Genomic DNA, 23,532 nt, shown 5'->3' with positions numbered 1-23,532 from the left:
CCCCCAACCAGGTCTCACCCAGGATGGCATGGGTGCCCCCTGCACCAAGGGGGGGCCACCCTGCACCAAAAGACTCCCACCCATGGGTGCTCTGATACACCGAGGTCTCCCCCAAATCCCCAGTGTGCCCCCAGTGCCATTGGGGACCCCAGACCATGCCCCCCCCAAGTCCATGGATACCCTCAGTGCCACTGGGGACCCCCCAACCAGGACCCCACCATGCCTGCGGGTGCCCTTCTCCACCAGGACCCCCCCCAAGCCCACGCGTGTGGGGGGACACCCCCCACCCCCACTCCAGCGGGGCTTGTCAATGGGGGCGCTGACCACGCCCCTTTGCCGAAAACCACGCCCACCGCCGCGCGTTGCTCGCGGTCCTCCGGCGGGAGCGTCCGCTAGGGGGCGCCTTCGGCCGCTGCCGCTCTGCCCCGCGCTCGTTTGCTCCGCCGGCCTCATTTCCGGGCGGCGCTGAGGCGAGCGGTACGGGGGGAGGCGGGCGCCGCCGGTTCGGGGGGAACTGGGCCGAGACGGCGGGGGAGGACCGTGTCCCTGGGCTTGGGGGTCTGGGGGTGCTCTGGAGGGGTAGAGGCCCCCGGGCCCGGTGTGCTGGGGGTCTGGGGCGGCTCTGGAGGAGTATAGGCCCCCGGGCCCGGTGTGCTGGGGGTCTGGGGCGGCTCTGGAGGAGTATAGGCCCCCGGCCCGGTGTGCTGGGGGTCTGGGGGGGCTCTGAAGGAGTAGAAGCCGCCGGGCCCGGTATGCTGGGCGTCTGGAGGGGCTCTGGAGGAGTAGAAGCTGCCGGGCCCGGCGTGCTGGGGGTCTGTGGTGGGGCTGAGAGCTGGGATGGGGGAATTTGGTGGGGGAAGCTGGTGGGGAGAAGGCGGAGGGGCTCGCTGGGCTGGGAGAACTGCGGAGTTCAAGGCAGGGTGGCTGAAGGGAGGCCAGGATAGCCCTGATCCCAGGTGGCTTTGGCCCCCCACGGACAGTGGCTTTGCCTCTTGTCCCCCATTGACTGGCAGCAGCACCATGTCGTCGGACTCCAGCAAGAAGAGGAAACCCAAAGTGATCCGCACGGATGGGGGCCCACAGGAGGGCAAGCGGGGCAAGGCTGATGCTGACCAGGTAGGGCACCTGGCTGCCCACATGTACAGACAGAGCCAGCATGCAGTGGCAGGGTGCTTGTATCCTGCCTTACAAAGGGCTGTTCTCACACCTACTCTTTTGCTGGCCTTAATCTCCCCTTTGGAAGTTCTGAGACCATTCCCCTAGAGCCGAGCCAGCTTCCAATGCCTCTGAAACTCCCGCTCTGAATTTCTGAACCTGTTTCCATCTCCTTCAGGAAACACAGTGCTTAAGGAGTCAAACATTCCTCTGGAGACGTAGGGAGAGTGAGAACAAGGCTGAAAGGTCCCATGGGGGTTTGCAGGTTGCCTTAAAACACTCCCACGAGCAGCGGGATAACCTGTGTTCAGCCAAAGTGGAGACTGGGGTTGAAGTAGTAGTCACCTTCCCTGGTTTATTCTCTGTAGTAATTCGGCTATACCTGGTGCAGGACAGATACCTGTTTAAATTTACGATAACTGTATGAGAGGCTGCCTGAACTTCCCAGGCGTTTTAATATGTGATGGTATTTGCAACCGGAATTAAGTGAGTCATCTCCCGTGTGTAAAGTCTACTTGGGCATGGGATTAATGGACAGAGCCAGGAACCAAGACCCAGCAGTTTGTTTCCTAGCGCCCTTTCCAGAGAATGTGGGAGGAGCGAGCCATAGAAGGTGCTTTCTGTCTTTGCAGGATGTTAGGTACTACAGCGAGGAGTGTGAGGTGGATCTCCGTGACCCTATCAAAGACTATGAACTCTACAGAGAGACCTGCCAGGAGCTTCAGAGACTGATGGCAGAAATCCAGGAGCTGAAGAGCAGAGGCATCAAGGACAACGTAAGGAGAAGCCTTGGTGCTTGATTTAATGTGTTCTGTTCTTTGATATTTTCCCTTAATCTAAGAGGAATGGGAGCAGAAGCTGCACGGTCTTGAAAATGGAACAGCCTCCCTTAAATAAAGGAAAATATGATTAGGCTGAGGCATTGGTCTTGACTGAGCAGATGGTATGCAGACCATGTTCTTCTAAAGCATGTCTGGGATCCTGATGGGTCACACTGATGGGTCGGGGGCTCCTGGGGAAGGAACTGAGCCTCTCCTGACTGCAGTGGGGGTGACCAGGCTCTCACTGTCCGGTGGAGCCTCGACATGGCTGGGGAAGGCTTGCGCTGCGACCACCCATGCTGTCCTCTGCACGGCAGGGTGGGCACTTCAGGCTCAAACGCCCCTGTTCCTACTGCTGAGAAAAATCACTAGAGTGAGCCCGGAACCCCCCTGTTTATTTCTAGTGGGTGATCTGTGAGTCTGGCAGCGGGAGGCTCCCTTGGAAGCCCTGGTGCTGTTAACTGTGGCTCCTTGGCAAAGTGTGGAGCCCCCTTTGTGACAGGACTTGCAGGAAGTCCCTGCAGCAAAGGGACTTTGTGGTGCTAGTTGTTGTCTTCTGCTTCAAACGCCTCTGTCCTGCCACTCAGGCTTCGGAGATAGATGAGCGGCGGATTCAGAGCTGCGTGCACTTCATGACCCTAAAGAAGCTCAACCGGCTGGCTCATATTCGGCTGAAGAAAGGGAGAGATCAAACCCATGAGGTACAGAGCAGGCTGGGGGGTGATGAATACAGGTTGGGATTTAGTGGGATCAGAGATGGTGCCATTTCTGCCTGGTCTGTGTACGGATGCATGCGCACACGCGTGGGAGGAATTAAACACCAGCTAGGTTGTGGTTGTTGAATTAGAGGTTTATCAGGAGATTCTACTGTGGTGCAGCAGAAGCTGTAATTATAATGAATAACGAAGGAGCAGTATCTGCTTCTGTCTCAAGTATAACGGGGAGTCAGAAAGCTCTGTCTTGGGAGTCCTGGCATGCTGCAGGCCTGAGAAATGTGTATATGATTGGCCCTGAAGCTCCTTATCCAGAGTTCTCGGAGAGCTTTTCACAGTTCATGACCAACACTATTTTCATCGTGCTGCGGATGAGACTGAGGCACGGGGATGGGAGGGGACTCGATCTGTGTGCCCCAGCAGGTCTGCCCTGTTCTATGCCTTGTCCCTGAAATGTGCTGGAAGGGAGCAGAATCAGTTTGATGTCAATGATTGTTTGGTTTTCAAGTCCTTGAAAATGTCTTTTTTTCACAGAAATAATTGTTGCATACCCTAAAACCCACTGTCCCTAGTTGGTATGGTAAGGGGGAAGCTTTGGTGACTCTTGCGGGGTGTGTTTACTGGGAGGAAGGTAACAGAGCTTCATCCCCTGCTCTGGCCATGTCTGTGTTTCAGGCAAAGCAGAAGGTCGACGCATATCACCTGCAGCTCCAGAACTTGCTCTATGAGGTGATGCACCTGCAGAAAGAGATCACCAAATGCCTGGAGTTCAAGTGAGTTTGGCTGGGGAGGACGGGGAGTGACAGTGTGTCTGAGACGGGGTGGAGGCCTCAAATGTTTGACATCTCTTGTCGCATTGCCTGAGCCTGCTGTGGGGGCAGAGCGGGTGCTCCAGATGCCACCACGCAAGAGAGACTGAGTGTCCCAGAGTTCTTGTGCTGGGTCACGGGGGAGGAGGCTCATGTAGGGAAGAAGGCATCTGTTGCGATTGAGGGACAGTGGAGGAGAAAAACAGATAAATGTCAAAGACATGGCTATGCTGGTCTCTTCAAGGAGACTCTGGCCTCAGGAGTTTTCTTCCGAAAGGCAAGCCTTCCATCATGCCTGTTGCATAGGCAGCGCTCTAAGCTGCTGCCAGGAGGGCTGTATTTATACTGATGCTTCAAACAGTGCTTTGGTTAACCATGTGGGGAAGGCGCCTCTGTGAAGAGGGGGCCCTTGTCAGACCCTTCTCTCCTCTGCTGTGGTTCAGCTTGCTGATACTGTGGTGGCTCACATAGCAGAGCAAAGCTGGGGCACAGGGCACTGTTGGCATTGACTGCTCTCCTGTGAGACACGGTTGAGTTTGGCCATGCTGCAGCGTTTCCCGCTCTTCCCCAATCTGATCCATCTCTCCTTGCAGGTCAAAACATGAGGAGATTGAACTGGTGAGCCTGGAGGAGTTTTACAAAGAGGCCCCCCCTGAAATCAGCCGGCCTGCCATCACCCTGTCTGAGCCTCACCAGCAGACCCTGGCCCGCCTGGACTGGGAGCTGGAGCAGCGCAAGAGGTGGGTCAGCGGCATCTCAGTTCAGTGTCAGCCTGTCCAGCGCTGAGCATGTGGCACATGCTAAGCTGCAGGGCTCTTGGCAGACCCGGGGAGTTAGCTGCACAGCTACTGGGTGAAGCAAACATGGGTGATAAAGGTTTTAACACCCTCTTGAAATAATCAGCGTAGAACAAGTGACAGATTTATTGTGTAACTGAGCCCTTGGCGTGGAGGATCACCTTTTGTGTAGAGCTGGGCTTGGTATGATCCTTGTTTTGTAAATCGGGGAGTTTTCTTTCACTTGCCTGATGTAAGAGAGCCCTGAGGGATCCTGGGGAGCAGCAGAGCAACTTCCAAACCAGTGTGAGAGAAGCCCCAAGGCAGCCACAGCCACTGTGCAAGAGGGGCTGCCCAGCTGGGACCATGCCTTGTGTTCTGGGTGATGACAGCAAAGGCAGCTTGGCTCTTCTGATAAGCCCACGTGTTCTGTCACTGAGGCAGTGAACATCAGCACTGGCTGTTGGGTACAATGGAAGAAAATGAATTTTATAGCTTGATGTTTCCCCAGCGTCTACTTGGAGATTCTTGCAGCAGGAAACAGGGATGCTGCCTGCCATAGGGGTGATACTGAAGGATAGGTGGTTATGTGCTTCCATCCAGCATCCATTTCGGCAAGACACGCCATGCAGGGCAAAGCGATCCCTGTTTTGTCTGCCACGCTGTGGTGCAAGGAACAAAATTAAGCCAGCCTGACTTTTTGGCACAGCCCAGTGCTGCTGCTGTTCCTGCCCGGCTGTGCTCCTAACTCTCGCCACGGTGGGGAGCTGCCTGCGCAGTGCTGGTCTTGGCTGAGCTGCGACAGGCACTGTTGTCCTGGTGCTGGCAGCCGCCTCCTCAATGCAGGCTCTAACCCCCGAGGTCCCTCAGCTGCTGCAGGCAGGCCAGGTGGCTCAGCTGCTTTGTTGACTCTTGCCCCATGCGAAAAGCAAACATGACGCAACGTTCCTGTGTTTTGATAATAGCCAGCAGCTTTTTCAGCCAGGCGGCAGCCGAGACCAGCCTTCCGGAAAGATCAGTCTGAGCCTGCCTGCACGAGCAGAGCAGCTCAGCAGAGCAGACTAGCGAGAGCTGCTGCAGGTGGGTGCTATGTGGCTCTGCTGCCTCATGCTTCATCTCTCCCAGACCCTTCACGTCAAACCCAGCTTCTTCTGCCTGGTGGAAAGCACCGTGTTCTTGCTACAGCCGAGATCTTCCGGACAGCTCTGCCTGCAGCACACTCTTGCAGGGGAGTGTTCAACCTGGAGATCTCTTAAGGATTCTCCTTTAAAAATGGTTGTTCATTGCAAACTGCGTAGTGGGCAAAGATGAGCTGAGCTGAGCTGACCCTGTCCTGCGGTTGCATGTTGAATTGCTGAGAAGCCTTGCAATTCCCAGTCCTTGCCCCATGGTATCTAGGGAACACTGCTGTTCCCTTCTCACCACTGTTGTGGTGGGAAATAGCCTCTTCAGCTGCCTCAAGAGCAGATGCTGGTAGTTCTTTGGGCACTTTCTGATGCTGGTGGGGTTGTTAGCATTCATCCATAACTGTCATGTTGTGGAGTACTGCATTTGTCTTGGACTCTATTCCAAAAGGTGCCTCTTGAATGACATTACAGGGATCTGTGCTGCTCTCACTAGCTTGGGGAGCTCAGTAAAGGTGTCTGAAAGCTGGACTTCAAAACTGCTCTGTGTAGGAGCCTGTTGTGGGGCGTTGACCCAACACAAATAGTTTTGCTTGGAAGCAGAAGTGTTTCAGTCCTGCAACGTAAGGGCTGTTGTTCCCCCTCAGAGGGGGTTTCTCTGCACTGTGGGTGCTCTTGTCCGGTGGGCAGCAGGGTCCTGAGAGGAGAGTGTGTGAGCTTCCCAAACCGCTGCTCCCCCTGCCATGGTGGTGCTTTGTCCTGGGCAGCACACCTCCATACCCAGCTTTCCCTGCTCCTGCTGGGCAAGAGGTTGCAATCAACAGCAATAAGGAGATTTAGCGTGTTCTCCCTAAACATGAGCCTATCCAGGGCTCAGGGCGTCGTGGTGAGCTTGCATTTTCCTGGGCTTTCTACCCAGTTACAGAGAAGCACTTGCTAGCTCATTAAACCTCGACTTTCGTGGTTTAACTATGGAGCTAATGTGATGTGAAGTGACTCTGGTGATACAAAGTGGAAAAACCTCTTCAGGAGCTTGGTGGGGTCAGCAGTGCTCTGTCAGTGTGGCTTCTGGCAGCAGAGGCTGGCATGGGAGCGGATCTGTAGGAAGATCCAGTTGCTGTCCCTTCTCCGAGCACAACATGAGGCTGAGCTTCCGCTTTCTCTCCCTGTTTGTTTTCCAGCTCTAATCGGTTCCTTTCTGCCTCCAGTTGCCCTTGGTGTTAAGAGCTCTTTGTTTGTAACTGTCTCTGAGCTCTTCTGGTTCCTGCAGTGACTTTTGCCAGGTCGGGTGAGTTGGAGCCCCAGGTGGGCCCTGGCAGGCTTTGTAGCTGTGGCGGTAACTGAATTCTCACCCTTAGGCTGGCAGAGAAGTACAAGGAGTGCCTGACCAGCAAGGAGAAGATCCTGAAGGAGATCGAGGTGAAGAAGGAGTATCTGAGCAGCCTCCAGCCTCGACTCAACAGCATCATGCAGGTACTTGAGCTCTGCAGGAAGGGGAAAAGGCCTTTGGAGCCCAGCTGAGGTCATGCTCTGAGCGCTGTGTTAGAGAGGTGCGGCCCCTGGGCTGATTCTGCTTTGGAGATGTTTCACTCCCAGTCAGGGTGGATGAGGGGTAGATCTGCCCATGCTGAGACTTCTCTGGAGTCTCCTTGTTTATGCGGCAATTCCCGCAGAACTGCAGATGGAGGAGTCATTAAATGGGCCTTTCCCTAGAGAGCGACACACGGTTCCAGCCCCTTGTAATTGCCTTGGGAGGGAAGAACAGGAGAAGGAACTGGGTTATTTTCAGATCCAAAAGTTTTCCAGCAAAGGAGAGCTGCCAGCCTTCCCCTGGGGGCTCGCTGTGCCCGTGGCTGTGTTTAACCCTGTACCATGGCTGCTGTGCTGGTTTCCAGTCTCCCACTTACCAGCTTGGGATGAAGGAGGGGGTGAGGATGGCGAGCTGTTCTGTTCCCAGTGATGAAGGTTAGTCCTCTTGTTTCCCCAGGCCTCCCTGCCTGTCCAGGAGTATCTCTTCATGCCTTTCGACCAGGCGCACAAACAGTATGAGACGGCCCGCCACCTCCCGCCACCTCTCTACGTTCTCTTCGTTCAAGCCAGTGCCTATGGGCAGGCCTGTGGTGAGCACCGAGGGGGGAGCACAGTCCTCAGTGACACTGCAAGGAGGTGTCATCAGCTGAGGCTGGGGGGCAGTGCTCCCCCCACGGGCCAGATTTCACCCAAAGCACTGCTTTGGGGACACTTTGGGAGGTCCTTTTCGTCCCATCTGCTCTGCAGCTGGATTCTGCTGAGCCCAGAGCAGCAGGGTGGCCTCAGGGCCCACACAATGAGGCAGCAGCATTTGAAACCTTGTTTGCTCAGCTCCCTTGCTGGAAGAACTGCTTGGGAAGCTTGCTTCCCACCTCTGCCCCCCCTTCTCAAGGTTAGTGGGGACGTCCCTGCAGCCTGCGAGCTGGCTCAGTGCTGACGTGGCCTCCCAAGAGCTGTCACCTCATGGGGTAGGTGCTACGTTGTGCCACTCGTGGGTGGTGGTGACTCCAGAGCAGACAGTACCTCTGCCTGCCCTTGCAGAGTTCCCTCCCTGCAGCACACTTGAAAGCATTCATCCCTTTAGGCAGCTTTGCATTCTGAGGGGCTTTCTGAAGCCTCCCTGAGTTGGGAGGGATTTCCCAGCAGCGCTCAGGATCCCCCTGGGCTGTCTGCATCTCCTCTGCGGAGAAGGCTGTAGCATAGTGTGAGAGCTGCAATCCCACCTGCTCTCACGCTGCTCTGGGAGTGGGGCAAGCGGCGGAGGAGCGTGGAAGGACAACACTGTGGCATTTGGCCACACCAGGTCCCTGCTAATGAGTACCTGCAGCCCTGATGACCCAGCTCCTCGCTCCCTGCATGTGCCAGCCAGACCCTAACCCCACTTGGCTCTTGATAAAGAATTGGCCTTTGCAGTTTCCAGGGACAGTCCCTCAAAACCCAGCATTTTCCCTTCTCTGACCTCATCCTACTCAGGAGATCCAGCCCTTAGGTGGCCCCATGGAGCCCTGTGGACAACTGCGTCTTCCCACTGAGCTTCCTCTGGCACAGGGCTCTGCCTTGTGCAGCCATGAAGCGGGAGCTTTCTGGGGCAGAAATGCTTCTAACTACCTTTCCCATACAGAAGCAGACTTCATAGTTTAGTTTTCATGTCTCCTCTGTAGATAAGAAGCTTGTGGTGGCCATTGAAGGGAGTGTAGAGGAAGCCAAAGCCTTGTACAAGCCGCCTGAGGACTCGCAGGGTGAGTTGGGGTGCTGTTGCTGCAGGCAGGCTGCCTGATGCCCTGTGCAGGCAGAGGGGTTGGGTGGAGAAGTGAGTGGGTGCTGAAATGGTGCAGTGCCTGGTGTCTGTGCTGCTGGCTGAAGACCCTGGCAGCTGATCCCCTCTATCCACAGCTCCTTCCTGAGAGATGTTCACAGCCCCTCATCTGTTGGAGTGACCCCTAGTACTGGGGACATGTTCCTGTGTGTCTGCATCCTGCTAGGGCCCTGCTTTTGTGGGGATGGTGATGTCTGGGGGAGCTGAGGTCTTGGAGAAAGGGCTGGTAGTCCTGCTCCTTGTGGGAAAACTGCTGAGCCCCAGGCAGTCCCCGCTTACACCCTTCTCTTTGTGCAGATGATGAAAGTGATTCTGATGCAGAGGAGGAGCAAACCACGGTAAGGGATAGCATTGTCCCTTTCTGGGTCCTTTCCCAGCACCATATCATGTGAGCAAACCAATCTGTGCCTGCTAACTGGGAGGTGTTGGGGGAGCAGGGCCTGCGTGGGACTGGGAACTGGTCCCTACGTGCTGTGAGTGTGTGTGGAAGTGCACTTTTGTTAAATCCAGCTGTTTCTTGGGAGGAGGGAGGTGCCATTTCCAGTTTCTGTCCCGAATGCAGGAGAGCCAGGGTACAAATCTGCCCCGCTCACATCCTACCTAGCCGCCTCGCAGGTCTCCGGCTGGAGCTGTTCCACTTTGTATAAATAGCCTCAGGCTGGGGAGGCTGGCTGGAGCCTGGCGTCCAGCAGGAAGGGATGCATGTCAGTCCCCTGCTGTCTTCCAAAAGCATTGAGCTGAGCTCTGCACCAGGGGTGGTTCAGCGCTCCCTTGGGGTGGTGTTTAGGTCCTACAGGTTGTACCTTCTGGATGCTGGGGAGAAGCTATAGGTGCTGCCTGTCCCCAGCATGAAAGCCCACGGGAGGTCTGTGCCACCACTCCCCACCACACAGCAGCAATGCCTGGTGTATTGGGCTGTAAAGGGAAGGGCCTCAGCTTCTGCCCCTCGTGGTGGGGAAGTTTTTGGGGCCAGCAGGTCCTTGGTCCAGTCCCACGGGGTGGGGGACAATCTTGAGAGCTGAAGGAACGATAGGAACCAGAGCAGCTTTGTCCTCGCCCTGCAGCAGGGCAATGGTTTCCTGCTCCCCTCCCTCTGCCATGCTGCTCCATGGCCACTGAACTAGGGGATTGGGGAACTAGACTAGAAGGAGAGAGCAGTGGGAGAAGAGGGTGGGGGCTGTGTGTTGCCGAGGAGTGGGAGGAGAAGGATCTGACAGCTCTGTTTCACCCTTCCCAGAAGCGGCGCAGGCCCACCCTGGGCGTGCAGCTGGATGACAAGCGCAAGGAGATGCTCAAGCGGCACCCCTTGTCTGTCACTGTTGACCTGAAGTGCAAAGGTAAGTGGGTACTGGTGGCCCTTGGCAGAGACCGCACAGGAGTGTGTGACAGCAGGTTTGGGAGCAACCCAGCAGCAGCTTGGGATTCTCGGGGAGAGCTCAGGGTGCGGAGAGGCTTGCCTGCCCTTGGCCCAGCTGCTCCGGCAGTGATGAGCGTGGCCTTCCGGAGGAGACTGAACAAGGTGGTTTAGTAGCTTTGTCTCCTGGAGCTCCTCTTGCTCAAGTGGGTGGGGTGACCTTGCTCTGAAGATTCCTCCATCTAGTTGAGAGCTTTTATCTTTTTGTGGTGGGGTCTTGGCCTGACAGATACAGCCTGGCAAATGCTGATGGGATGGCATTAGAGGTTACAGTGCATGGGTTGCCATTTACTGCCCACATTGCCTCTCTGCCCCGTTTGCTGACCCTCTGCAGTGTGGTCCAAGGTAGAGCAGACAGCAGTGTTAACTTCTCTGTTGGCACAGATGAGAACGTGCTTCACCTGACCTTCTACTACCTGATGAACCTCAACGTCATGACGGTGAAAGCCAAGGTGACCACTGCTGTCGAGATGACAACTGCCATCAGTGCTGGGTAAGGAGAGCCCTGGGGACACTGAGCCTGGAGCTCATCAGGCAGCGACCCCTCCACTTGCCACGGATACCCTGCCCTGGTGTCCTGCCATGCTCTGTTCAGAGTGACCCTTTGGCAGAGCAATGTAGTGCCAAGAGCAGCGTGTGGTGGCAGTGTCCCTCTGCTGAGCTGTAGCTCCTGCATCCAGTGGGCCAGGGGCACTCCATGTCCAGTTGCCCACTCCCAGCAGGTGAGGTTTTAACCTTAGTCCCTTAGTTTGCCTTACCTGGGTCATCTGAAGGGCCTTTGTGCAGAGCTGCAGTTTCAAAGTGCTGTCTTGGCTTGTCCTTTGATGGGTAAAGGAGACCCCAAAGAGCACAGCTCCATCTCTGTCTCTGGGGAGGGCTTTCACCTTGTGCATCCTCTGCCCTGTGATATCCTTCCCCTTAGCTCCAGGGCCTTGCCAGGAGCCCTGCCAGGCAGCTGCAGCCCAGGCAGCATCCTCCTCCTCTCCCTCTGTCATGACAAGACAGGGGCAGGGAGGTTGGGAACCTCTTAGGGGAGCAGTGCCAGACCTGTCAGGAGCTGGGGGAGAACATCTGCTTGTCACATTCAATCACCCTCTTGCAGCCAAACTGCTTTCCTCCCTCCTGCAGCCTGTGCCTGGCAGCTCCCTTCACCTGCTTGCTCTGCAGGTCACCTTGTCTTGAGCGCCAGAGATGCGCCTGCCTCTCCCTGGGCTCCCCAGAGACTGTTAGAGCCTGATTTGTGAGGAATAGCTGAAATGGCAGCTGTGGGAGCCTGCCTGGGGAGCTCCGATCAGCTGCCAGCTCTCCAGTGGCTCTCCCTGGGCCAGGAGGAGGTGCCTGAGGAAGAGGGAGGCGGGAGATGTGGGTCTGGGCTTACCTGGAAGCAAACGCTGCCTCCCAACCTGTCCCATATGAGGTCTCCCAATCCTCTTGGGGTTCTCTTTTTCCCTCTAGGTACCCAAACCCCTCTGTGACAGCAGCTAGCATCTCTCTGCAGGGTTTCCATGCAGGGTGCTCCCTCACTCGCAGCTGCCCTTGGCTGTATTGCCCCAAACCAGTGAGGCTGTGGCTTGAGCCACACCCCAAATCCTACAGCCCTTTATGCTTGGTCGAGCTTGTGAGTACAGTCAGACATGAAGAGTTTTATTTCATTAAGCAGAATTCCTCTGCTTAAACTTGTTAGGTGGCAAACAGCCATCAGACTGTGCCCTGCCTATGCTGGTGATATTTTCTCCACACTCGTCAGCAGGTTTTGGAGTTGGTGCACTGGAGTGAGCAGCTTCCTGGGAAACCAAGGAGCTGGCGCCCTGGGATACCTATCTTCTTCACAGCCAGGGAGAGACAGATCTCCTCTCAGAGTGGAATGAGGAGAAAGCCATTCTGGTCTTTAAATGCATCTCATGACACTTGTAATCCCCTTCTCTGGGCTTGGAACCTGTTAGTGGCTGCCCCAGAGAGATGTGGAGCCCAGGCTGCTGCTGATTAATCTCTTCCCTCCTCCTGCCAGTGACCTGCTCTCCCCAGACTCCCTCCTCAACTGCCTCTATCCAGGAGACCACGGGAGGAAAACACCCAATCCAGCCAACCAGTTCCAGTTCGATAAAGTGGGGTGAGTGGGGCGCTGCCCCACACAGCTGGGGCAGCTTTGCCCAGGCGGTTGGCGTGATGAGTGCTCTGCTCCTGGCACGGCCTGTCCCTCTCCAGCTTGTCACGGAGGGCTCGGTGGCTGGGAAGCTGGTGTCCTGCCAGTTGGGATCGGGTGGGCTCACCGGGCATGGCTTGGGGTGCAGGCGAAAGAAGCACCTGCTCCCTCCGGCTGGCTCACAGGTCGGGCGGTGGGCGGACAGGGCAAGGGAAATGCTCTGGGGTGGCGTAACCCTTCCTCATTGTCCCCACAGCATCCTGACCTTGAGCGACTACGTGACAGAGCTGGGGCACCCCTACGTGTGGGTGCAGAAGCTGGGCGGCCTGCATTTCCCCAAGGACCAGCCTCAGGTATGTCACGCCCCCTCCCCTCTCCACCAGAACTTCGAGCTGGGGTTTGGGGAGGCTTTGGGGATAGTTGTTGTGTTCTGTCCCGTCCCCCCATACCCCAGAACTCCTGGTAGCACCAGTTGCTCCCAAACCATGGTGCACCCTTGGCTGGGACGGGCTCACTTGGGATGAATCTGCACAGCAGGGCCATGCCAACGTATTTTGTCTCCAGTGTGCAATAGTCTAAGCCCCATTACAGGCACTGAGCAGTGACTCGAGCGTGTGCCTGCCCCCATGGCTGGGTGGGGTGGATCCCAGACTGTGGGGGCCCGCAGGCTGGCGTGATGGTGACAGCCCCTCCTTCCCACAGCACACGGTCACTGCGGACAACTCGCTGAGCGCCAGCCACATGGAGCTGACTGTGAAGCTGCTACGGACAAGGCTGCAGTCCCGCCTGGCTCTCCACAAGCAGTTTGCGTCGCTCGGTGAGTGCCTGGCTCCCCACCTCATGCCTGGGGACAGGGAATGCAGTAGCAGGGTCCTTCTGCAGAGGAGAGCTGACTGATGTCACCTTTAATGGTGCTACAGATCTGCAGTGCCACCCTCAGCATTCCCAGTTGTTCCCTCTCCTCAGTGGTAGCGGGGCTGTGAGGGCTGCCCTGTTTTGGGTGGGAGGGGAAGACTGTGCCCTCTTGATGCCCAGCATTCCTTTGGGACTGGCCTTCTCTGTGCTGGCAATTGATTGAGGCTGTGGTGGGAGGTGAACCACACACCCACGCATGTCAAGCAGGCCAGGCGTGTGCTGCCAGGCCTGTGCGAGCTCCAGTGGGATTGCAGCCGAGGCTTCCACTGCTCCGCTCTGGGCACCCGATGAAGGTGTCGGAAGGATAATGATGTCCCCAGGTCCTGGTTTTGGAGCATCCCCACCCCCGGACAGTGACAGAACTCTGTCCCCAGCCCTCCCCTGCTCAGGTGACCTTGTCCTTGGTTTCAGAGCACGGCGTTGTGCCAGTCTCCAGCGAGTGCCAGCATCTCTTCCCTACCAAGATCGTCTCGCGCCTGGTGAAGTGGACTGCCATTCCCTATGAAGATTACGCGGTAAGCGCCGAGCGTGAGGCTGTATCTCTTCCAGCTCCCGCACGGCGCCAGCAGCTGCTCACTCTTCCTGTCTCTTTGCAGGAGCTGCCCTACACTAAAGATGTGATAGAGGCTGGCTTGGCTGAAGACACTCACCTCTACTACATGGCCCTGATAGAAAGAGGAACAGGTAGGCATGTTTCCTTCCCCTGGCAGTTGCCAATTCCCACACCAGACACCCCCAGGGCAGCTTCTGGGGGTCTTTGTGGGAAATCCCTCCAGTTGGAGGCCCTGTGGGCTGCGGGTGACATTTCTTCCCTGCCCTACTCAGCCAAGCTCCAGGCAGCTGTAGTCCTGAACCCCGGTTACTCCACGCTGCCGCCCGTCTTCAGCCTGTGCCTAAACTGGAAAGGAGAGCGAACCAGCAGCAACGATGACAACATTCGGGTAAGCTGGAGTGGTGGGAGAGGAGAGTGGAGAACTGCTGGCTTTTGGGGGGATGTTCCCAGCAGTTCTGTGTCCATAATAAGCGAGCTGTTGGGGTGAGCTGGTGGCCGGGCAGCTCAGGGCAGGCCCGTGAGACCTGCTGGATGCAGCCGTGGGTCCTGGGAGGGCAGAGCAGAGACCCAAGCTTGCGCCGTTACTGATCCCTCTGCTTCTGTCAGGCCATGGAGAGCGAGGTCAATGTGAACTACAAGGAGCTGTGGGGGCCCAAACCGGGCTACCAGCTCCTCACCAACCAGCTGCAGCGCCTGTGCATGGTGCTGGATGTCTACCTGGAGACGGAGCCCCATGACACCAGCGTGGAGGGACCCAAGGAGTTTCCCCAGGAGAAGATGTGTCTGCGTCTGGTCAGGTGAGAGCCCAGCACCCTGGTGCAGTGAGGACCTAGGTGGGGGCTGAGGGTGCTGGCAGGGACCGCGGTGGCACTTCTGTCCCCTGGAGCACGGCCTTGCCTGACCTGGTGCCAGCCTTGAAGCCTCTCCTTTAGCTGCCTGTGGGGATCTGCCCCTCACAGCTGGGCAGGACCCCAGGACGAGGCCCTTTCTGTGGGTGCTGTGGGCTTCCTGACCCCCGTGGGTCAGCCTCTCCCTCTTCTCTTGCAGGGGGCCCATGCGCCTGAAGCCCTTCAAGTTCAACTACCCTCAGGGCTTCTTCAGTCATCGCTGAACACTGCCTGGGCATCGCTCTGGGATGGGCCTTGTCCTGTCCTCAGGGAGGAGTGTCCCCATCCCACCATTTCAGTTTATTTTCCAAGGTTTTGGCTTTTGTTTGAAGGTTTTGTAGACAAAGGGATTAAATGCTGAACTGAAGGCAAAGCGTGTGCGTGCCCTGTCTGTGCGGAGGGGTGGGATGGGGTGACCCGTGGGGGCTGCAGCAAGGCCTGTCCCCTGTCTCTGGCAGCCACCTTGCTGTTGGTGTGTCCCCTTGCCTGGGGCACTGCCAGCCTCCTGCCTTCCCTCCCCACCGCAGGGCCTCGGGACCATGGAACTGAGGTGGCTAAAAACTGAGATAGCTAAAAATAGCCCCTTTCCAGAGCCCGCACTGCAGCCCCAGCCTGTCCTTGCCTGCACTGGCTGTCAGCCAGCTGACTCGGCACAAACCCTGCAACGAGGGGGGGCTTTGCTGCTTCCCCGGGCTTGCAGGGAGGGGAGCAGAGCAGTGTCCTGTGAGAGGCAGGACCTCACGGCACCATGTGAGGGGTCGGGGCTTGGGGTGGGAATTCCAGCGCCTCACAGCTCCCCACCGTGGGTCCTGTCCCACAGCCAGGCTGGCAGAGTTGGCTTCCATCCCCACTCCCAAGGTCATTGTCCTTCCTGGCTGCCAGCCTCTCTGTGTCTCCCCCGTGGGTGATTTCTCCCCCAGGAAGGCTGACGGACCCTCCCTGTGCTCCCGTGCAGCCCCTGCTGTCAGCACAGTGCTGCAGTGCAGGGTTGTACCGCAGCTCTCAGGTTAAACCAGGAGACCCTACCAGCCCCCTGGGAGCCCTGCTTTAAAAAGAAAAGGAAGAAAAAACCCTCAAACAAACAAACAAACTCCACTACAATCCTTTGCAGAGCCTGGAGGTGGGGGGGAGGGGGCTGCTGGCCCTGTTTCCAGCCCCTGTGCAGGCAGGGATCACACAGGCAGCCCACCAGGACATGGGATCCTTTGTGCCTGCTGTGGGGTGTGCTCTCTCCAGGCAAGGGCTGAGCTTTCCTCCCTGGAATGCAGCTGGGGGTGCTGGAAAGCCCCATGTCACCCCCCAGCCCTGGGTGACAGATTCCAGCCCCCCCTGGGCCAGGCTTTCCTGCCTTCCTTCATCATCTCTTCCTTTCCCACCCCCCGCCACCCCAGAGAGGAGGCCACCAAGAGCCAGAGTGTCTCTGTAAGCACTTTATTTGGTTATTGCACAGAAAGCAAATAACAGTGGGTTGAGGATCCTAGTGCACTGTGTGTCTGTGAGCATCCCTGCAGTGCCCAGCCTCTCCCACCAAAGCCAGCTGCAGCCTGGGTCACCGCTCGGAGGGCCAGTCGTCACCCCCAGGCCTGGGAAGGACCTCGAGGACCCCGCCAACCCCCCCCTCCCAAGCAGCTAGAGCTCTGCATTGCACTCATCCATCAATTGCACATACATTAAATAAATGCACTTATTGGAGAAGGGCGGGCGGTTCCCCTGGGGTCTCTTCTCCTCGGTTATAATTCAAGTGTTTAAATGTGGCGCTCGGCGTATATCACATTCTGCTAGGGAAGCTATCGGCCAAACCGCCGGGGCAGGGCAGCGAGGGGCTGCGTCTCTCACACAGACATATTGCTAAGGTAAAGCCCGGCCTGGCAAGGGGTCCCCACGCCGGGTCCAGCTGTGGAAGGGGACCGGAGCAGCTCCAACACCCAGAAGTGCTCTTCGGCACCCAGGGCTCCACTCACTTCTTCCCCACAGCAGGTGCTGGCTCTGGGGCTTTGGCCTCCTTGCTGGAGGGGGCCTCGGCCTTGGGGGACTCTTTACTGGCTTTGGGCTCATCTTTGGGTTTTGCTTTAGCTTTGGGCTCCTCCGCCTTCTCCTTCTTGGGCTCCTCCGCCTTCTCCTTCTTGGGCTCCTCCGCCTTCTCCTTCTTGGGCTCCTCCGCCTTCTTCTCAGCCTTTGGCTTCTCAGCCTCCTTTGCAGCCGCTTTGCTGACCTCCTGCTGAGGTTTTGGCGGAGCCTCCTTCTCAGCCTTTCCTTCTTCCGCAGGTTTAGGGCCCGGCTTGGTGGTCTCCTTCACCTGTGGGGCCGGAGGCTCTGGCACAGCAGCCACCTTCTCTTTGGGCTTCTCCTCCACCTTGGCTGGGACATCTTTCTTGGGAGCTTCCTCTTTCCTGCCCTCCTCAGCTCCAGGCTTGGAAGGAGCCTTCACCTCCTTGGGCTGCTCTTCCTTTGCAGGGGCTTTCGGCTCCTTTGGGGGCGAGGGGGTGGGCTCCTTGGCCGGGGCCACTTCCTTCTGCGGAGACTTGGCCTCCTCCTTCACAGGAGATTTGACTTTCTCAGGCGACTTCACAGCTGGGGTCTTGGCCTCCTCCTTTGAGGGGGGTGTAGGTTTTTCTGGGGATTTGACAGCCGGGGTCTTGGCCTCCTCCTTTGAGGGGGGTGACGGTTTCTCTGGAGACTTCACCGCCGGGGTCTTGGCCTCCTCTTTCGAGGGGGGTGCAGGTTTCTCTGGGGACTTCACCGCCGGGCTCTTGGCCTCTTCCTTTGAGGGGGTTGCAGGCTTTTCTGGGGATTTGACAGCTGGGCTCTTGGCCTCTTCTTTTGAGGGGGTTGCAGGCTTTTCTGGGGATTTGACAGCCGGGCTTTTGGCCTCCTCTTTTGAGGGAGTTGCAGGCTTTTCTGGGGATTTGACAGCCGGGCTCTTGGCCTCTTCCTTTGAGGGGGTTGCAGGTTTTTCTGGGGATTTGGCAGCTGGGCTCTTGGCCTCCTCTTTTGATGGAGTTGCAGGTTTTTCTGGGGATTTGACAGCCGGGCTCTTGGCCTCCTCTTTTGAGGGGGTTGCAGGCTTTTCTGGGGATTTGGCGGCTGGGCTCTTGGCCTCCTCTTTTGAGGGGGTTGCAGGTTTTTCTGGGGATTTGACAGCCGGGCTCTTGGCCTCCTCTTTTGAGGGGGTTGCAGGTTTTTCTGGGGATTTGACAGCTGGGCTCTTGGCCTCCTCCTTTGAGGGGGTTGCAGGTTTTTCTGGGGATTTGACAGCTGGGCTCTTGGCCTCCTCCTTTGAGGGGGTTGCAGGCTTTTCTGGGGACTTGACGGCCGGGCTCTTGGCCTCCTCCTTTGAGGGAGACTCAGGTTTCTCTGGGGACTTGGCCTCCTCTTTTGCAGGAGACTTGGCCTCCTCTTCACCCTCTGCTTCAGGTTTCTCCTCCTCTTCTTCCTCCTTCTCTTCAGCTTTCTCCTCTTCAGCCTCTTTCTCAGCTGCCTCCTCCTCCTCTGTGACCTCCTCAGTCACCTGGATTTCCTCTGTCTGCTCCTCCACAATCACTGTCTCCTTCTCAGATTTTTCTACCACCTTGATCTTCTCCTCACTCTTCACCTTGATGTTGGCAGTGATGCTGGGAGCCTTGGGAACCACCTCAGGGAAGGAGAGCATCCCAAAGCCAGACTCGATCCGATATTCCTCCCCTTCCAAGAGCTTTCTGCCAGGAAAAGACCAGAGTAGGGCAGTCAGTGATGGCTTCTCACCCAGCTCTCACCTCCTCTCATGACCAGGAGCTGCCAGCCGTACCCTGCAGCTCCATCTCCCTCCTTTCCCAGATGCAGGCTGACCCTCCCACTCCTATGCCCTGGGCTGTGCAGGTTTCCTCACCCTTTCCTCTGCAAGCCATGTGCAGGGCTGGGTCACCCAGTTGGACGTTGCCTACCATGGTTTTGGAGAATGAATCATCTCTTTCTCACCAAGAAGGGCTCAGGTGTTAGCGAGGGCCCTTGAGGAGTGTCCTCAGACACACCAGCACTAGGGACTGTCTGAGACCCTCCCACCTTCCCCTTGCCCACCCCATACCTATAGGCAGCAATTTCAATGTCCAGAGCCATTTTGACATTGAGCAGATCCTGGTACTCCCGGAGCTGTGCTGCCATCTCCCACTTGGTGTTCCTCAGCTCGCTGTCAAGCTGCTGGATGGTTTCCTGTGGGCAGACAGAGCAACTGGTGACATGGGGGGAGGGCAGTCCTCAGGAGCAGGGGGATGCAGAGCAACCCCTAAATAGTCCCCTGGTTTCCAGAGGAGGGACTGTTCACCCAGCACCAGGGTGGCCTCACAGAGGGGTCCGCAGCCACTTTCCCCTGCAGACACAGAGGGAAGGGTACACGTCCAGGGGCTGTTTCAATGTGTCCAGTTCCCTTGGGGCACGGGCAGGAGCCCTGCATCACCTCAGAGGAGAGCTGCACTGTGGCCAGCTGACCCCTTAGCCCCCTCCCAGAGCTCACTCCAGCAGGGACAAGCTGTGGGAATGTCTCTAGGACTTGGGTGTGCCTGGTGGCCACCAAACCCCAGCCTGAAGCTGATGGGGCATCGCTCTGAGGACAGTGTTTCAGTCCATGGCTACCACCTGGTGTAGCCCTACATGCTGCAATTCCCAGCTCTGGGACACGAGATGTGGCCTGAACCCTGGGCACAGTTCAGTGGCGTTTGTGACCAACATCGTGGGCAGCTCAAAGCCAGGCAGAGACATGGGACAGCTCCGGCCTGGGTGCGGGACACAACAGTCTGGATGCAACCTCAGGCTCTGGGTACCTGGTCACCAGGAGCTGGGGAAGGCCGGCTCTACACACAACCCTGAGTATTTGCCGTAGGTCATCACCATCTCTGAAGCCAAAGCACCAGCGCTGCTCCTCCGCAGCAGCTGTCTGGTCCCTCCCCACCACACAATGACTGGGATGCTGCCCACTGCGCCACATTACCTGGTAGGACAGGACATCTGCATGATGGCGCTCCTCCGAGTCCTGTCTCTGCCTCTCCAGTGACTCCTGGGTCCCTTTGAGGGCTTCGAGCTCGGTGGTCTTGGACTGGAGCTGGCGGCGGTACTCGCAGATCTCCTCCTGAGCCAAGCGGATGGCATCCGTGTTCACCTTGGCAACCTCCGAGAGCTTGTCCAGCCTCACTGCAACAGAGGAGAGAAGAAGCTGCAGGGAGGGAGGCTGCAGTCTCCCCTTCTTGGGGAACTTAAAATCCTTCAATACTGCACACGCCGCCATGTGTGTCCTCAACAGAGCCAGCCCCGGCAGAGACTCCCTGGGTGCGCTGCCTTCACCAGCCCTTGCTCTGCCTGTGCCTGCACTGTGCCAGGGAAGTGAAGGTCCCCGGGCTGGGTGGGTGTTTCCACCATCCTGGACTTTATCCAGTGCAGACTCACGCTGCAAACCTCCCTCTCCCCTTCAGCTCCTGCCACAACCCCAATCACCTAAAGAGCTGCCTGCTCACCCTGCCCACACCACCTTGCCACGCCTGGCTTCGTCCTGGGGAAAGGCTTGTGGGGGGGGATGACGCAGCGCCCCGCAGCCACCCGGGGGGGGGGGGGGACAGGGACACGGGGGACGGGATTTGGGGGGACGACGACGACGACACAGAGCCCGCTGCTCCCGGGGGCAGCCCCCACCCCGCGGGACAGCGCTCCCACGGGTGCCGCGCCCGCCGCTCTCCAGGGTGCTGAACCGCCGCTCTCCGTGGTGCTGAAGCACCGCTCTCCAGGGTGCTGAACCGCCGCCCACCCATGGGTGCTGAACCTCGGGGTGCGGATTTGCCCCCCCACCCACCCCCCCGGTGGTACCGTAGTGCCCCACCCAACAGCGCAGCAGGGACACACCCTGCTCCCCCCCCCTCCCCCGCGTCAGGGATGCGGCAACCCCCCCTCCGCTGTAATCCCCTCCCTGCAGCGCACCGCAAACAGCGGGGGGGGGGGGGGGGAAATGTGGGAGTTGTCCAGTAGGACACCCTGCAGCATTAGGTGTGTGTGTGGGGGTCCGGCACCCCGAAAACTTGCGGGGTTCCTGGGCAGTGACAGTGCCACCCTCCCCGAGACGCAGTGCGGGGCGGGGGGAAGCAGCACACCCGCAGACGCTGGGGTTATACCAACGCCCTCCCGGGGCACAGGATATATGGGGGGGGTCCCTACGCCCCCTGGGCCGGGTTACCCCAACGCCCTGCCAGAGCACAGGATATATGGGGTGGGTCCCTGCTCTCCCCGGGGCGCGGCAGCCCAGGGGGTCCCCGCAGCCCCGGGGAATGAGGGGGGGCACTGCCAGCCGGCGGGGTCCGGGGATCGGGGCGAGGGGGGGGACACGGGGAGGGACGCACTGACTCACCGCGGAACCACTCCTCGGCCTGCAGGGTGCTGCGGGCCGCCGTCCCCTCCAGCTGGGCGCGCAGATCGCGGAGGGCGGCGGTGACCCCGGGCCGCAGGGCGGAGGGGGGCTCGGCGGGGGGCTCCGGGCGGGCCCCGCGCAGCAACGCGCCCACCTCGGCCCGGTGCTGCCTCCGCAGCAGCTCGGCCTCCTCCCGCAGGGCTCGGGCTCGCTCCTCTAAGGGGCCCCGAGCCCGTTCCTCCTGCGCGGAGCGTTGGGCCAGCCCGCGGGCGGCCGCCTCCAGCTCGGTTCGCTGCCGGGCCTCTTCCTCCAGCCGTCCCCGCAAGGCGGCCACGTCCTCGGCCAGGCGCGACCGCTCCAGCCGCAGTTGCCCCTTCTCGGCCCCCAGGCGCAGGAGGGTTCCCCGCATGTCGCGCAGCTCCCGCGCGTACAGCTCGCCCATGGCCGAGCGTCCCGCCTGCTGCTGCCGCAGAGCCGCCGCCTCCGCCGCCAGCGCCCGGTTCTGCTGCTCCAGCGCCCGCACCCGCTCGATGTAACCGGCGAAGCGATCGTTCAGCACCTGCAGCAGCTCCTTCTCGTTCCTCGCCCGCGGTTCGCCGTTCAGCGAGTCCAGGCTCTCGGTGGAGGAAGCGGCCGCGCTGCCGCCGCCGCCGCCCCCGGCCCGAGCCCGCCCCACCACCGGTCCCGGCCACGAGTGGAAGCCGCTGGAGGCGGCGGAGCGCGGGGGAACGCGGCCCGGCTCCTTGCGGAGCCCCCCCGGGGGGCCCAGCAGCGTCTCCAGCATCAGACTCATGGCGACCCCCGCCCTCGCTGCGGCACCGTCGCCGCCGCCGCCCGTTTTATAGGGCTCGGGGCGGCCGCTCCGCCCCGACACCGGCAATGGGGATGGGCGCCGGCACCGGCACCGCCCCGCGCCGCAGCCCCGCGGGGGGGGGGGGGAACGGGGCGACCCCACGGCCACGCCCCGGGTGGGGAGCGGGGCCCCGTGATGGGGAACGGGGGCCATCGGAGAAGGGAGAGGGGAGCCCCCAGGAATGGAGAGTGGGAGCCTCGGGAATAGAGTGTGGGACCCCCGGGAAGGGAGAGCGGGACCCCTGGGAATAAAGAGCGGAAGCCCCGGGAAGGGAGAGCAGGACCCCTGGGAATAAAGAGCGGAAGCCCCAGGAAGAGAGAGTAGGACCCCCAGGAAGGGAGCAGGACCCCCGGGAAGGGAGAGCGGGACCCCTGGGAATAGAGAGCAGGAGCCCTGGAAATGGAGAGTGGTACCCCCAGGAAGGGAGAGCGGGACCCCCGGGAATAGGGAGCGGGACCCCCAGGAAGGGAGAGCAGGAGCCCTGGGAATAAAGAGCGGGAGCCCCAGGAAGACAGAGTAGGACCCCTGGAAATAGAGAGCAGGAGCCCTGGGAATGGAGAGTGGTACCCCCAGGAAGGGAGAGTGGGACCCCCGGGAATAGGGAGCGGGACCCCCAGGAAGGGAGAGCGGGAGCCCCAGGAAGACAGAGTAGGACCCCTGGAAATAGAGAGCAGGAGCCCTGGGAATGGAGAGCGGGACCCCCGGGAAGGGAGAGCGAGACCCTCAGGAAGGGAGAGCAGGAGCCCCGGGACTGGAGAGTGGGACCCCTGGGAAGAGAGAGTAGGACCCCCCAGGAAGAGAGAGTGGGAGCCACAGGAAGGGAGCAGGACCCCTGGGAATAGAAAGTGGGAGCCCCAGGAATAAAGAGTGGGACCCCCGGGGAATAGAGAGCAGAAACCCTGGGCAGGGAGCCAGGACCACCCAGGGCAGAGCAAGGCCCCACCCCAGGGGGGTGGGAGAGTGGGGGGACCCCCTGGGGTGACACAGGACCCCCCGGGGTGACACAGCACCCCCCTCCCACGGCTGGGATGCCAGGGCAGGGACCCTGGGGGGGCTCAGCGTCCAGCCCCCCCCCCCAACTTCATACCCCCCCCGGGGGCTGGGCACTTTCCCTGGCTGGAGGGGGGGCCGGGGCTGCCAGGAGGGTCCCCCGGGACCCCCCGAGCGGGCAGGGGACGCCCCTGCAGGGTGCTGGGGGGGTCCAGGCAGGGAGGGGGCCCGAGAGCCGGGCCCGCCATGGCGGGGGACGGGAGAGGGGTCCTTGGGGGGCGGAGCCCAGGCCACCTGCCTGCGCGAACCGCCCGGCCAATCAGCACTCGCGGACAGCCCGGCCAGTCAGCAGACATAGTCCAGCTGGCCAATCAGCACTCACGGGCCACCCGACCAATCGGCACGGCTGCAGCTTAAGCCAATCATCACACAAAGAGCTCAACCAGTCAGCAAGTACCTGCGGCCCAGCCAGGCAGCGGCCGAGTGCAGAGAGTCTAGCTAGTCAGCACTCAGGTATCCGGCGCCCGGCCAATCAGCACTCCCGCAGCACCCCGGCCGGGGACCCTGGGCGCGGGGGCGGGGCGGAGGGGTGATGGCCGCAGCCCCCCGGTGCATGCCGGGACGGAGGCGGACCGCTGCGGGCAGCAGGGTCCCGCCAGACCCCTCCCGCCG

The 23,532-nt window shown here is 59.6% G+C and overlaps 2 protein-coding genes across 3 annotated transcripts; one reads left to right on the top strand and one right to left on the bottom strand.

The window, feature by feature from the left end:
* The first annotated feature begins 433 nt into the window (after positions 1–433).
* On the top strand, positions 434–15,023 carry THOC5 (THO complex subunit 5). Of its 2 annotated transcripts, none has more exons than XM_075041867.1 (20): positions 434–477; positions 1,014–1,116; positions 1,788–1,931; positions 2,564–2,677; positions 3,365–3,462; positions 4,092–4,238; positions 6,757–6,871; positions 7,386–7,518; positions 8,590–8,667; positions 9,042–9,082; positions 9,982–10,081; positions 10,543–10,651; positions 12,167–12,268; positions 12,558–12,654; positions 13,004–13,118; positions 13,628–13,731; positions 13,813–13,900; positions 14,042–14,157; positions 14,376–14,566; positions 14,817–15,023. In XM_075041867.1, exons 2-20 carry the CDS (start codon positions 1,021–1,023, stop codon positions 14,878–14,880), a joined length of 2,052 nt encoding a protein of 683 aa, XP_074897968.1. In that variant the 5' UTR covers positions 434–477; positions 1,014–1,020; the 3' UTR covers positions 14,881–15,023. The 2 variants fall into 2 exon arrangements, with proteins under 2 accessions (XP_074897968.1, XP_074897969.1); XM_075041868.1 differs by having other exon boundaries at positions 454–477; positions 1,017–1,116.
* Positions 15,024–16,082: 1,059 nt separating this feature from the next.
* NEFH (neurofilament heavy chain) lies at positions 16,083–21,816 on the bottom strand. The gene is made up of 4 exons (XM_075041866.1): positions 21,018–21,816; positions 19,617–19,816; positions 18,717–18,841; positions 16,083–18,351 (listed from the first exon to the last, which is right to left on the bottom strand). Exons 1-4 carry the CDS (start codon positions 21,808–21,810, stop codon positions 16,614–16,616), a joined length of 2,856 nt encoding a protein of 951 aa, XP_074897967.1. The 5' UTR covers positions 21,811–21,816; the 3' UTR covers positions 16,083–16,613.
* Positions 21,817–23,532: the final 1,716 nt, after the last annotated feature.

This window comes from Buteo buteo, chromosome 11 (assembly GCF_964188355.1).
Source record: "Buteo buteo chromosome 11, bButBut1.hap1.1, whole genome shotgun sequence".
NCBI classification, from domain to species: domain Eukaryota; kingdom Metazoa; phylum Chordata; class Aves; order Accipitriformes; family Accipitridae; genus Buteo; species Buteo buteo.
This window is presented reverse-complemented; position numbering and strand designations above follow the sequence as displayed.